At 37.9% G+C, this 15,704-nt stretch overlaps 1 protein-coding gene across 1 annotated transcript; it reads left to right on the plus strand.

The window, feature by feature from the left end:
* The first annotated feature begins 6,757 nt into the window (after positions 1-6,757).
* LOC109603261 (uncharacterized) lies at positions 6,758-8,162 on the plus strand. The gene is made up of 3 exons (XM_020019739.2): positions 6,758-6,900; positions 7,333-7,505; positions 7,562-8,162. The coding sequence occupies exons 1-3, from the start codon at positions 6,816-6,818 to the stop codon at positions 7,961-7,963; spliced, it is 660 nt and encodes a 219-aa protein (XP_019875298.2). The 5' UTR covers positions 6,758-6,815; the 3' UTR covers positions 7,964-8,162.
* The last annotated feature ends 7,542 nt before the right edge of the window (positions 8,163-15,704 follow it).

The following is a 15,704-nucleotide window of genomic DNA, read 5'->3' on the forward strand; positions in this document are numbered from 1 at the left end:
GTGATGTTACATCACGGTTTAAGGTCAAGTTTATTGTCGCATCTGACAGAGATGTCAAGAAACAAATGGTACGAGATACGTGAAAAAGGGGATTAGTTTAATTAAGTCACTCGACTGATTTATGTATGCATGGGAAACTAACTAACCGTTCCCGACTTCCGACAACTCGAGAGAATTTTAATTGTCCGGAGCCAAATAAGAAAAAACCGACCGAAGGGAACCTTTTGTCCGTCTCTGGGCGGCGCGGCAACGCCGCCCGAAGACGGAAGAAAGTGGCGAAGGCGGGGGCGTCGAGCGGGCTCGGATCCGGCGTGGGTGGGGGTCCCCCGGCTGACCCGCGCCGCTCTTCGTCCGCCGCACGTCCCGAAACCTCTTTGTCCGGAACGTGCAGCGAAAAACTCGTGCGGCGGTTCTCGCTGGATGCGGCGACGACAGAACAGGAAAGAAGAAAAAAGAGAACGAAACAAGGGTACACGATTAACGGTAGTACGGAACAAAGAGCGAATCGCAGAGTCACTGGGTCACGGTACTGATTCGGTTTTTAGGTGGTTCTTTGTTGCCGGTAAAGTTCAAATCCAAACGTTAACCTCCGCCGCATCTCTTTCTTCTTGCGTTCCGAACTGCCGCGGAGTTGGGTTGGTTACTTTCGCCCGTTTCGCTGGAAAATCACGTCGTGTGAATCACACCAGATCGGACGTTGTGGTCGATACGGTTTAAAAATAAACGGTGATGAATGTGATGAATGCGCCAAGTTTGATTGACGACGGGAATCGACGAATCCCACGCACGAATTATTTACTTGTTGTGCAGATTAACTCATCGACACGAAGACACAACTTTTTGTTTGGTCTTCGGATTCGCCCCAGATATCGGCAGATGACGCCACCAGGTGTTATCGATGGGTAGACAACCGTAATTACACGTTTTTAATAAAAACAAAACTCGCGTGTTGCCCGATGATTCACGGGGGTTTTATTAAAAAGAGACTTTTTTAAAAAGGAAACGCCGGACTATTTGTTATTTAAATCAGCCCCAGATAACAAATCTGCTTCTATCAGATCCCAGCTATTTTTAATCCTTGTCGTCACGACGAGGTTTTTTGATTTGTAATTTATTTAACATTGACTCACACATTAATGTGTTAATTGTGCAGATAAAAAAAGCAGTAAACATTTCGCAAATATTTATACGAGAGACTGTTTATCTGTTTTAATCTGATAACAAGGCGGAACGTAAAATTTCTTCTCATGCTTGGTGAAAAAAAAAAAAAATAAATAAAATAAAATAAAATTATAACCGAGATGTTTGTTATTTAATAAACATGTCAGCGAGTCAAGGACGGTGCCGGGCAATAAAAAGACTCGTTACACAAACAAATTTCAAAGCGCGGACCATAGTTTTTTCCATTCTGTGCACTCGGGTCATTATTTCGGCTAGGCGAACCGGAATTTACATCATAATGCACCAGAATCGACATCTGGGCGGCTTTTTCGACCTCCACACAATGCTGATCTTAGATATATTCGGTTTTTGACTGCAAACCGACGCTCTGACTGCATAATTAGCTTGTGGAACTTTTTAGAACGATTTGTTGTTAACTTATTAGTGTATTTTTATGACAGATGGCGTAAAATCCATTATGATTCACTAAAGTAACCATGTTTTTCGTTTTTAGATGATGCAGATTAGAGTTTTAGATATTTTTTAATCAGACTTTAGGAAGAATTTCATATTCTTCACATATTCTTAAACAGTTGGTGAAGTTTAGTCACAAAAGATTGATAAAATTGGGTGGAGATACAATATTTGAAACAACTACAACAATTTATTTTTCAGTCAATTTGGAACTCATTCTTCCTGTTATTTTTAGTTTTTAGATGATATAGGATACAGTTTTGAACATTTTTTAATCAAAATTTAGGAAGAATTTACTTGACATGTTCTGAACAAATTGATGAAAGCCAAATGTCTTTATCTACCTTAGTTTAACCACAAAAAATTGGCAAAGTTGAGTAGAGATGCATTATTTAAAACAATTACAACAATTTGTTTTTCAGTCAATTTGGAACTCACTCTTCAGATGAATTTATTATTTCATTAAAAGGTTACAATTATTTCCTCTTATTTTGAGTTTTTAGATGATATAGGATACAATTTTGAACATTTTTTAATCAAAATTTAAGTAGAATTTACTTCATATTTTTTGAACAAGTTGATGAAAGTCGAATGTCTCTATCTGTCTTAATTTAGCCACAAAAAATTGGCAAAGTTGGGTAGGGATACAATATTTGGAACTATTATAACAATATGTTTTTCAATCAATTTGGAACTCGTTCTTTAGATAATTTCTTTATTTCATTAAAAAGTTGCAATTATTTTCTGTGATTTTTAATTTTTATATGATGTAGAATGCATTTTTGTACATTTTTTATTCAAAATTTAGGAAAAATTTACTTAACATGTTCTGAATAAATTGGTAAAAGTCCAATGTTTCTATCCTAATTGGTTTTCTCACAAAAAATTACTAAAGTTGAGTAGAGGTATACACGTATTAAATTTAGTTTTTTTTCACGTAAAAGTTTTTGAAAATTTTTTATTGAAATTAACAGAGATAATAGAACAATACTTGAAGAATCAACTACTGAAAACCACATCTTCATAACTTTGAAGCTTTTGTACAGAAAAATTGGAAAACAAATCAATCAAATTTGCTTAGTAAAAATACACTATTAACTTGTATCACTTATAGAATGTTCTATTACAAAATTATTGGTATATTTTAGATGACAGATGGCGTAATGATACGTTATTTAATGGTCGGCAACGATAACTACACGTTTCATTAAATAAAAAAGAACTTACACATTAAAACCGTTAAAAAATCTATTAGGATTGATTAAAAATGACCTCATGACTCCCAAGATTTAAAACCCATTATCTATTTTTACAGACGTACCATTCAATGATAAAACAATTGCAGTTGCTTCAAAATGTTTCGAGAACCCTGACCTCCTAAACTATCAGATTTATATTTATAATATTTGTAATACCAAAAACTAACACCTATTAACTGACAAATAAAAAAAAAAACAGTTTTTAATTATACTGATTAACTGAATTAAATTCGTGCACATGTGTTTTTAACCAGACTAATCAGCTTCGTGTGCTTTTCTGGACAATTCGCTCTAATTGAATTAATCTACTGCCGTCTAGATGGAAAAAATAATACTCCCACTGGTAATAAAAAAAAGCTTGACGTATTAATGATTAATTGGTATCGAAAACAATGTTAACTTACATCCACGTAGTCGCACGGTCACACAAAAAATCAACAAAATAAAAATAATAGGCAAAACACCAATAAATAAAAACAGAAGAACAAAAAAAAAAAAACTGAAGAAAAAAAAACACCGGTAGCGAAGTACGCGTGCCGAAACCGACGGTAAAAAAAACTGAACACAAAAATCCAAACAAAAAAAATAATAATAATAATAAGGCAACACTTCGTCCCGACTTCAGAAAAAAAGACTGAACTGTGTGTGGGAAATGGAAGCTGGCCGTTCGCGTCCGCGACCGCCCGCATCCGACGACAGACTGACGGATCGCAGAGAGTGTGGCCGAGAACGCGGCACCGGTGTCGGGACGATTCGGCGCGCCGGCCCTGCGTCAATATTCGTGCCGTCTCGCTCGTCCCGCGCCGCCACCCCCTCCCAACACACGCTCGCCGTGGCGGCCGTCGCCGCCGCCGCCGCAACCGAAAGGCACTCCGGTTCCTCCGGCACTTATTTTTTTACGACCGCGGTACGATTATTAACAATTGCGTGTGATTCCGGTTGTCTACCTACGTGAGGCGGCTCGTGTCGCCATCTGCTTTATGCGATCGCAAGGACTTTCTCGACTGGATAATTTGCTTGTTAATTGTGCCGCCTTACAAAGGGGGTTGCGTAAAGACTTTTCCGCCCTCTTTGTGGACGATGGAGGTTTTCTAGCAGCATGCGTCTGATGTGTGATCCGCATGTAATGGCATCAATTAAAACTAATCGAGGTTAATTCGTGCTCAAGGACGCCTCCGTTGGTACTGCCACGTCTGATTAGAAAATTTTATTAATACTATTCGTACGGAGAAGATTTTCATTAAGTCGTCGCCGTGGAAATCGATTTACGAGGCGGCCACGGCATTATCTGTCGCAGATAAATTACTTTTATGGCATTGCAAACACGGGTAAGGAACGGGGCGCGTTTTTTTTTTGCCCTCGCGCAATTAATACGACGGCCCGTTTTATTTATGCGACCGTCCGTCCTTGAACGGCAAGAGTTATATTTAAAATCGTTCGCGGCAATTTTCGGCCACGCCAATTAACACTTAATTAAAACTTTTCGGTTTCGGACGAACGAAGATTGAAATGTGCATGGAAACACGGTTGATCCACCTGTTGAGTCCATATGTTCGTGGTGCCACGTGATCACGGCCCCCTCCGTCGTCGACCAACCCCCCAGACTACGCCGCGTGATCAATAACTCGAAGAGGAACACTCGCCCAACGACGCGAGAAAAGTTAATCGTCCTCCACTTCGGGGCAGGTTGCCGAAATGTCACTGTGACATTTTCGGGGCCGAATGTCGACGACTTTTCGCGCCCCCAAAATGTCACGTCCCGGCCCTCCCCACGGTGGGCACCAGAAAAAAAAAAAAAAAAAAAAATGTGAAACGCAAGATTAGGTTTTTCGAAAGGGCTTGGCGATCGGCGGGGAGTTGAGTGCACACGAAACCCCGGCGATAATGACTGTGTTCCTGGGGATGGGCACTTTTACGCGGCCGGGAACCGCGCCCAGGTGACTTCCGAGTCGCGGACGTGCCGCACCCAGGCCCATTAGTTAATGGGGCCCCCGCGCCATGGGCACGGCCTGCCCCATCCTCCGTCACACTATCTTAATTATAGAGCCCGATCGATTTCGTAACGGCGAAAATGATATCTATTGTTCTTCTTCGCTTTGGGTACCAACACACGGGGGTTGGGTCCAACCACCAACGAAATCGTTTGCAGATTGATTGCTAATTTGTGCATCTAGTCCTGTCTTTTAGGGCAAGTCGTAAATTGGGAGGGAATTAATTCTTTTATTCGTTTCGTCCCATCGTAAACGGTTTTAGTTGCAATTCGAACGTTAATTTTCGTTTATGGTCACCAATTTCGTTTCCTATGGGGTTAATTAATTGCAATATTACGTTCACACTCAATACTTAAACTGGTGACTTCTATCCACTGCCAAAAATAACTTTGAACCTTCGTATTTTAATTTTAACAATAACTTTTAGTTTATTTTTAGTTTTTTGATGATGCAGAAGGAAATTTCAGACACTTTATGTTCAAAATTTAGAGGAAACTTAAATAAAATATTCTAAAACAGTTGGTGAAGGCCGAATGTTTCTATTACATTTAGTTTTGTCGCAAAAAATTGTCAAAGTTGGGTATGGACATAAAATTTCACTTCAAATACAATATTATGTTCACACTCAATACTTCACTGCTAAAAATAATTTTGAACCTTCGAATTTTAATATTACATCAAGAATTAACAATGATTTTTGATTTATTTTTAGTTTTTTTCATGATGCAGAAGGAAGTTTCAGACACTTTTTTTTTTAAATTTAGACGAAACTTAAGTAAAATGTTTTAAAACAATTGGTGAAGGCTGAATGTTTCTAACACTTATAGTTTTGTCACAAAAAATTGACAAAGTTGAGTATAGATTTAAAATTTCAAACAATATAAATATAGAAAATATGAATATAAAAAATTAAGTTATTGGAATGAAATTTTTAGAATAAACTAAACAAAATGCGTAAAATCTGTTGCCAAAGACTGCATTTTCATAACTTCTATAGTTTCTTCACAAAAAAGTCCTGAAAGGTCATAATCGAAGCAAATCCAATATTCAAGACGTAATTGCATTTCTAATAAAATTGTGATAATATGTTTGGAGCAAAACTAAGTTCTTATCAATCCTTAATTAGTCCCCAACAAGACCCAACAACTAAAACCTTAAGTTGTTGGCCGGTACTGCCAAAAAAAAAAAAGAAGAAAAAACAAAAAACAAAGCAAAACATTTACGTTCGTCTGCTTTTGTTCTTGTTTTGTTTTTTAATTATTTCATCGGGATCAAAGCGGGCAGGTGCGGCCCGCATCTGTTTCCCCTTCAGCTCAGCTGGTTCGGCTTCCGGTTCGAATCGGCACGCGTTCACCCACTTCGACTCTCAACCGTTTTTTCACTTTAGGAATTCGTCCATTACTCATGTAAATTGATACATTTTTTACATAGCTTCGCATTGTTTTCGAAAGCGGTACTATTTGGATTTTTACGGTACCGTCGGTGCCAAGTGCTTTTGAATGATGGATAATTAACCCACCTAGTAGCCAGTCCAATTAACTAAATACATCGGAACCTTGTGGAACACCCACGAATTCTTCCTGCCCATACATTACTGATATTATTATATAATAATACACCAATTAGCAGAACTAATAGACGAATTGGACAATTTAGAAAAGCAACAATCGTATAATTATGCCCATCTTCGTTTACCACTACCAGAACACGTCTCTAACTCATCTATACTTTTCTATAGCAATAACGATCGTTTTGATTGTTCCTGGTATAAATAATTATAAGGTTTGGCAATAAAATAATAATAGTAAAGACATCAGTATTAAATTACGAATTGATTGTAAGGCGTAGGTTTACAAATAGTATAAATATCGGGAAGCTTGGTCCATCATCAGTTTTTTAACTCGTCCGATTGTGGAAGCATGAGTTCGGCATGTCTTTAATTTTGAACGACATGATGGGCGAGAACGACGACGACAACAGCGACCTCAGCGAACACGCGAGATTTTTAACCAAAGGTAACGACAATTTTATTATGTATAGATGCTGTAGGATTAAGTAGTGTAGATATTTCGATCAAAATTTAGGATGAATTTATTTAAAATATTGTTAAACTACTGGTGAAAGCCGAATGTTTCTATCGTTTTTAGTTTTGTCATAAAAAATTGATAAAGTTCAGTGAGGTAGAGTCGTTTGTTTTTCGTGTAATAAATACAATTTCCGGAATTTCTCAATAAAATTATTAGTTTGGATAAAACAAAATATGGAGAATCGAATGTTGAAAACCGCATCTTCATAACTTCTATACTTCCCCCGCAAAAAATTACTGAACATCCACACACAAAGCAAGGGGAGTTTTCAAGCTCTAAAATACGTTTCAAGCGAAATTTCCATATTACATCACACATACGGAAACTGAGAAGTTTTCCAATAAAAAAGTTTCGTTGCAGGCGCATTCCTCTTAACGCCGAGCCACGACCTGAGCCTGGACAAGGCGGCCAACATCTGCGACAAGCTGAACTTCCGCGGCAGCTTCAGCCTCACCAAAACCGCCACCGGCATCCTATTTAAGTTCTCCGAGCCGGAAGACTACAACCAGGTCTTCCGCAAGGGTTTCCACAAGGTACTAACCTTAATTAATTTTATTGGAAAATGATTAATTTGATGAAATATGTTCAGGTGACTGGAGGAAGGCTGTACAGAAAAGTGGCGATCCCTTGCAGGCCTCAGAAAACGTTCTCGTTGCTCGTGCACGAAGTACCGAACGACCTACCGGAAGACGACATCAGAGCCAGCTTGTACCGATACATGTCGATCGTGGAAGTGTGCCGCATCCCACCGAAAATCGACCAGGTGCCCGGCACCCCCAATCCGATACGCGTGACCGTCGCCTCGCTGGAGGAGTACAACAACTTGCTCCAGCAAGGCTTGGACTTCTACGGCGCCACGTACTTCCCCACCGAACCGCTGAAGAAGGACCAGCTGCGGGGCTCCAAAGAACGTCTGTTGCCGGTCTTCGATTCGTCCGGGTTCTCGCGACTGCCGCCCCCTCCGAGCCGTACCCTTAAGCCGCGACCATGAGGAACCACCCCGGCCGACGATTGCAAGGAACCAGTTTTAACCAAACTCAGCCGCTTGATGCACACGTACGACTGTACAAAAAACTGTGAGTGGTTTGTTTTTTTCTCACGTTTATTACTAATAATTATATGAATTTTCAGTTCCTAACATTCTTGTCTTGTTTGTACTATTAATTAATAAAGAATATTGTGAATGATAATGTGCATTATTATTTTAATGTATACAACTAAAAGTGTCTTCTACAACTAAAAGTGTGAATCAGAGTCCATTATGATAATTAACCCGAGTAATTAACATAAAACCTAAATACATAAATTTCGCGTTCTTCACACGGTAACAATTCCGCTTGTGCCGCTAAAGAAACAATAAATCATCACTGAGAAAAACATTTCTTTATATAACGGAGGAAAAAACAGTTTCCAGCTTTGAAACACGTTTGTGGTCAAGTACAATTAATGGTAGACGTGATTATTTTTAATTTTTAGAAGATGCAGAGTAAAGTTATGGAAATTTTTTCACCAAAATTTGAGATAAATTTGGGTAAAATGTTCCTAAACACCTGCTGAGAGCCAAATGTTTCTATCACTTTTAGTTTTGTCACAAAAAATGTTGAAATTCAGAAAAATTTTACTTTTTAGATGATGCAGACTAGAGTAATGGAGATATTTTGTTCAAAATTTAGGGGAAATTTATTTAAAATATTCTTAAACGATTGTTGAAAGCCAAATGTTCCTATCACTTTTAGTTTTGTCACAAAAAATGCTGAAATTCAAAAGAATTTTACTGTTTAGATGAGGCAGACTAGAGTAATGGACATATTTTGTTCAAAATTTAGGAGAAATTTATATAAAATATTCTGAAACAATTTCTGAAAACTAAATGTTCCTATCACTTTTAGTTTTGTCACAAAAAATGCTAAAATTCAGAAGAATTTTACTTTTTAGATAATGCAGACTAGAGTAATGGATATATTTTGTTCAAAATTTAGGAGAAATTTATTTAAAATATTCTGAAACAATTGCTGAAAACTAAATGTTTCTATCACTTTTAGTTTTGTCACAAAAATGCTAAAATTCAGAAGAATTTTACTTTTTAGATGATGCAGACTAGAGTAATGGAGATTTTTTGTTCAAAATTTAGGGGAAATTTGTTTAAAATATTCTTAACCAACTGGTGAAAGCCGATTGTCCCTATCGTTTTTAGTTTTGTCAGAAAAAAATGTCAAAGTTTAGTGGAAAGAGAATAAGTAAGACAATTCAATAAATTTCCGGTACTTCACACGACAGCAATTCCGCTGGTGACGCAAAAGAACGATGAACACGTATCATCATCGAGAACATCACGAGATATATCTGCTAAATGTTTCCTTTATTATGAGAGAAAAAATTCAATTATCCTGCGTATCGGATGACGCGACATCGAACCCTCATTACCGTCTACGTTTTCCTGCTAAAATATCACGTAACAATCTCAAACGTCCGAATCTAATGTCAATTCAACCCTTGTGCGAAATTAAAAACGTGCCATTTATCAATATATAAAAAATGGTAAAAAAGTGCACGACTCACCTGTGCGTTCGTGAAAAGTCTCGCGGAGAGAAATCGCTTGTTGCCAACCGAAGAAATTGCACTAGTCAGCTGTACTTCATGGCCTACTTTACTACTGCAGGCGAACTTTATTAAAAAGAGACGTGCACGGTTGCCGCAACTCCTCACAACTCCCCTCAAGAAAAAAACATTTTCTCAAACGTCTGTTGCTTGTGTAGCAGTAAGTTTGGACTCCTCCATTGGAGGCAGGCAGTGCTGGATTTGTTGATCTAAAATTTTAGTCTCCAAATAGATTAGGCGCAATGTAAAAGTTTGAAATGAAGGGGTCGTCATAAAAGGGATGTGACAACAGGGGTTGAGTGTAGACATGCGGCGATCGACGCACGCGCCTTCGCCAGTGTGGCGCAACAGGCGATCAATATGGAAAAGGAGAACGGAATCATCTGACCGGAGTTTCAGCCGCAAGGAACTGCACACCAACACACACGCAAAATGCAAATGACCCCCGGGCACCGACAATAAAACAGATCGTTCCATTTACGGACCGTCCGAGTACCGACCGGTACTCGCAACGAAAATAAACACATGTTTGATAAAAAATCTCTAAATTTATTGATTCACGCATTCGGCGAACGAAAAAAGAAAAAAAAAAAAAAAGAAATAGGGGTACGAAAAGGTCGAAGTGAAGAAGTGAAAGTGAACATTCTCACGCATTAGAACGAGGCGAACGTGAACTTTGGCGCGGGTACGGGCGGCGGCGGGGGGGCGAAAAAATCAGGGAATGGAGGTGCAAAAAGCGGGGCCGAGAATCGGAATCCCCGCGGTAGATCCGATGCAATGATGCCGAACGGGGTCAAGAGGTGCGCCCGAAGAAACGACTGACGGATCCAGTTCTCACCGATTTTCGATTTGTTCTACGTCTTCGACGCGGCGGCCCTAATCGGGAAAATCCTGCGACGGGGAAATATGTTTTCGAATGTGTCATCCGAGATGCAAAAAAACAACGTGTTTTCCGGCGTGCAGGAAACGATGGGAGACAAACAAGCGGGTGCGATTTCAAATTGGCGTATTGGATCGTTCGTTAGTAAGAGAAGTAATAAAAATCGAGTGGGATGAGTCGAAATCCCCGGCGGTGTTGGATTACATGCGGACCCGCGTGGAATTTAATTTTATGATTGGCATGTTGCATGCAACGGCCCTAAATCAAAATTGTTACTACTTCTAGAACGTTTACGAGGGACGGCTTCAGAGTAGTGTAGGTTTTTTGATGATGCAGAACACAGTTTTGCCAATTTCCTTATCAAATCGTTTGGTCACAAAAAATTAGTAAAATTCTGTTAAAATATAAAATTTTCAAAAAGTGTAACAATTTGTTTTTTCAATTAATTTTCTAATTTTCGAACATGGATATGACAAAATTTCATTATTACATTGAAAGGTAACGATAGTCTTCTACTGTTTTTAGTTTTTAGATGATGCAGAAGGAAGTTTTTGAAATTTTTTAATCAAATTTTCGGACAAATTAATTTTGAATGTTCTTAAACAAACGTAGAAAGCCAAATGTCTCTATTTTTAACCGTTTAGTCACAAAAAATTAGTAAAGTTCTGTAAAAATATGAAATTTTCAAAAAGTGTAACAATTTGTTTTTTCGATTAATTTTCTAACTTTCGAACATGGATATGACAAAATTTCATTATTACATTGAAAGGTAACGATAGTCTTCTACTGTTTTTAGTTTTTAGATGATGCAGAAGGAAATTTTTGAAATTGTTTAATCAAATTTTGGAACAAATTAATTTAGAATATTCTTAAACAAACGTAGAAAGCCAAATGTCTCTATTTTTAATCGTTTAGTCACAAACAATTAGTAAAATTCTGTAAAAATATAAAATTTTCAAAAAGTGTAACAATTTGTTTTTTCAATTAATTTTCTAACTTTCGAACATGGATATGACAAAATTTCATTATTACATTGAAAGGTAACGATAGTCTTCTACTGTTTTTAGTTTTTAGATGATGCAGAAGGAAGTTTTTGAAATTGTTTAATCAAATTTTGGAACAAATTAATTTAGAATATTCTTAAACAAACGTAGAAAGCCAAATGTCTCTATTTTTAACCGTTTAGTCACAAACAATTAGTAAAGTTCTGTAAAAATATAAAATTTTCAAAAAGTGTAACAATTTGTTTTTTCAATTAATTTTCTAACTTTCGAACATGGATATGACAAAATTTCATTATTATATTGAAAGGTAACGATAGTCTTATATTGTTTTTAGTTTTTAGATGATACGGAGTGAAGTTTTTGAAATTTTTTAATCAAAATTTAGGACAAATTAATTTAGAATATTCTTAAACTAATGCAGAAAGCCAAATGTGTTTATCGCTATTGTTTTTGTAGTAAAAAATTGTCAAAATTTAATGGAGCAACCACCATAAACATTCAATTGTTTACTAACATAAATTATGTTTAAAAAGCCTCAATGAAATGTTTATACGGACAACAAACGTTGTGGGGTTTAAGCCCATAAAAAAAAAGCATTGCAAGTTTCGGGCAATCGATCCGGTAACGTGGCAGCTCTAAAATCTAATAGACAGTCCCATTAACTAATGGAGAACTCCGCGGGGACATATAGTCGGGCACGGGGACACGCGAGAATTGCATAAAAACGAGCGGAGGCCTCGCCTCAGGAAAGCCGCGGGGCAAATTGACCGCCGACACGACACAAAATCCACCGAAGAGCCGAAGAGCCGAAGAGCCGGCCAGTGATAAGAATTGTTTTTCGGGCGCACCTCAAGGAACGGTCCGGTCCCGTCGTGCGATTCATCAAACCCCCTCCCGGATCGATGGGTGGCGGATGGATGAATTGATGCGGTGTCATCGGATCGTGTTTCAGTTGACGGCATTTTCATTTTTTGTGTTTTATTTCAGTCGCCTCGCCCCTTCTGTCCGGCGTGCCGCTCCCTCTAATCAAACACCGCAAGACGTTCGACGTTCGACGTTCGACGTTCGACGTTCGACGTTCAAAACAATGTTTTTCCATTGAGAACGATGGGTTAATCGAAAAAAACAAAGACGTGATAAATTATGAAGGCGACTTGGAGGGACAAAATGGGCAAAGGGCAGGAGCGTTAAATCCGAGTTTTTCTCCCTTGTTTTCCGTACAATTATCACCTCATCAACGTCGTTTTGGGCCCCGAAATTTGCAATGCAAAACGCCGACTCAAAACACAATACATATGCAGATGCTCACACCGTTAACCCATTTCCATTCCCGTATAAAACCGGAGGAAATGAAGGGGGTGGTGTGGAGTGGCGGCCCCACCACCTCCACAACCTCCACGGCCCCACGGCCCCACAGCCCCACAGCCCCCGCGCTTTCAAGTCTCGATTGGTAAATATTGATGTTTTTTTCCTAACATCGCTCCGTGATGATTGAGCGATATTGTAATCTTATCCGGAGACCGATTAGCCGGCAAAGTGCTTTCGCCGTATGGTAATGGTGGTCGGAAATTACCTTAATGCGGACTTTTGTTCGACTCTTTTCGCCGCGTTAAATATTCACAATTCCCCGATAATTTTCGCTCGTATTGTTAAAACCGTGCGCCGGATGGTCTTGTTAAGTTTTACAAGCGGCGGCAAAGCGTGGTCAGCCAAACGAAAAACAATCCGTCCGTCCGTCCGTCCGTCCATCCATCCATCCATCCATCCATCCGTCGCCACCAAGCTAAATATTATGTCCTCAGGGAATCGCAATTGAGCCACGACCTTTAGCATGAAAATGTCGGCGAGTTTAGGGTTGTTGGCGCAGTCGTTGGCTCGTGAAATGTCCCGCCGTTTTACGAGCGACGCCATTTTATTTTTTCCTTTGCCTTTGCCGTGCTTTATGATCCAAAATATGTCAGCCGGGTTCTTCCCTGAAATTTACTTATTAAAATGTCATCGGTCCATTGTTTCCACGGCCTTTTTGAGCCATGTTTTTCCGCAAAAGAATTAGATTGGCAATAAAGCACGGTAATTGAACCGTTATCGTTTCGCAGCTACGACAAACAGTTTTATGTTTTTGGACCGCGATAACAATGGATAATGCATTTTCGCACACGAACGTAAATTAAACCATCAAATAAACTTTATCTTTTACTATAAAAGAGGTTTAATTAATCTGCGAAACACCGTGTCATGTCCAACAGTTAATAATCAAAATCAGCACCTTAGAAAAGTCAATATTACTTTCAAACCACAAATGAATTAATAATATTTTTTGATGATGTACACCATTGTGTTGAAAACTTTCTAACCAAAATTTAGAATATATTTATTAAAAGTGTCCTTAGACAACTGATGATGTTTCTATCGCTACCAGTTTTGCTATAAATCATTGACAAAATTTCGAAGAAGTTTCTGGTAAGCATTATTGCCAAAAATATCCATAGTTTTTTGATGATGTAGAACAGAATTTTGGAAACTTTCTAAATAAAATTTAGGAAAAGTATATTCAAATTGTTCCTAAGCAATTAGTGAAAACCAAATACTCCTATATAACCAAATCTCATATTGATCCTTTTTTTCTTTATGACAGGATTTATGTATTCAATTTGTATGACAATAAATTTCCCCTAACACACCAATGCCACCTGTTGACGTTGACAAAAACGGCAAAAAAGCCTCCAATTCCAATTACGCAAAACAAACACCACACAGTGACAATATTTCCCAGACAATTCCGGACGAATTAATCATCCTTAATAATCCCATATTGTTCCCGCAATTGGTTAACATTCTTTAACGTTAAGGAACACTCCCGTTTATTCCCGTCACGTCCGCACTGGAAAACGGGGCCGGGGGTAAAAATGGGAGCGCGCCTGTTTTTCGTCTCGTCCGTTTATAATTGGATCGAAAACATGTTGAACCTTATCTGTTTCTGGATTTCGTTCTCGGGTGAACGATAAGGGAACACAATTATTCCATGTGTGTGGCGCTAATTGAATCTGGGCGAAGGGAAAATGATGAACAACAAGAACAGGTTTTTTGTTTTATTATTCATTATATTGGGAAGCCTCAGTTTTGCATTCAGCAGCTCAGTTTTGGTGGATGAAAAGACGTTGACGTTCGGACGATATTCGACAAGATGGACTGTCGTCCCAGTTTTCGGTGCGGCGCCAGAGCCGGCGGCGTCTCGACGCCATTAATTCGAGCAAACAGTGCCTAATGATTGAATCAACAGTGTGTCGTCGTCCCCCCAGACTCCGGACGACCCTCTCTAGTCTCCTCGACGCTTCGCCGTTTTCCGCACTCTCGTGTGCGATCCAAATGACGTGCCACGATCCTGCGGTCAATGCGGGACGCTGTTGCTCCCGGTTCCGGATATCTTTTAATCTTTTACATCAACACTTCCAAAATTAATTGTTAACGACGGAAAATTGTTGTTTGTGGCGGCTAAATAAATAGAAATGAACGCAGAAACTTTGTGACGTAAACTCATAAATTATTTGGAAAAACCTTTATGGAAAGTAATCATTATGTTTAATTGGAATAATAAATTTAAATTATTTATTATCACATAGGAAATTAACATAATTGGTATTAAACATTTTCAAATAAATTTGAATTTTAGACACTGAAGCTTAGTAAGTAGTTTTATATAAAATTGAAACAGTACTGAAGCTTTCTAGACAAATCTGTATAAAATTAAGACAGTTCTGAAACTTCTTAAGTATTTCTGTATAAAAATAATACATTCATAAGTACTAATTAATTCAAAAACTATAACAAATTATCTAAACAATATTTACGATAATTATCATAATTAATAGTTACTAAATTTAAACTGTCCATATTTGCATTTTTAAAAAAATTTATTTATTTATTATATTTGTTAGAAACAATAAAATCTTGATATATATATATTTTTTTATGTAATAAAATTGGTTCAATTGTTAAAACCACAACAATGGATCGATTAAAATATTCAATTTATACACTAGCGCCCTCTAACACTTAAGTGGGCTAGTTAGTTCCTTTTGAGTTACAGAAAACTGTACGTTTTTATTTATTTACTTGATAATTATTGTAAATATTGATAAACATCATTGTGCCTAATGTTTACATTAAATATTGACGAAACAGTGCAATGAATATATAAATAAATGTATAATTTCCATTGTTGGTATTACTGTATATAAAACAATTCTAAC

This window comes from Aethina tumida, chromosome 6 (assembly GCF_024364675.1).
Source record: "Aethina tumida isolate Nest 87 chromosome 6, icAetTumi1.1, whole genome shotgun sequence".
Classification (NCBI taxonomy): Eukaryota; Metazoa; Arthropoda; class Insecta; order Coleoptera; family Nitidulidae; genus Aethina; species Aethina tumida.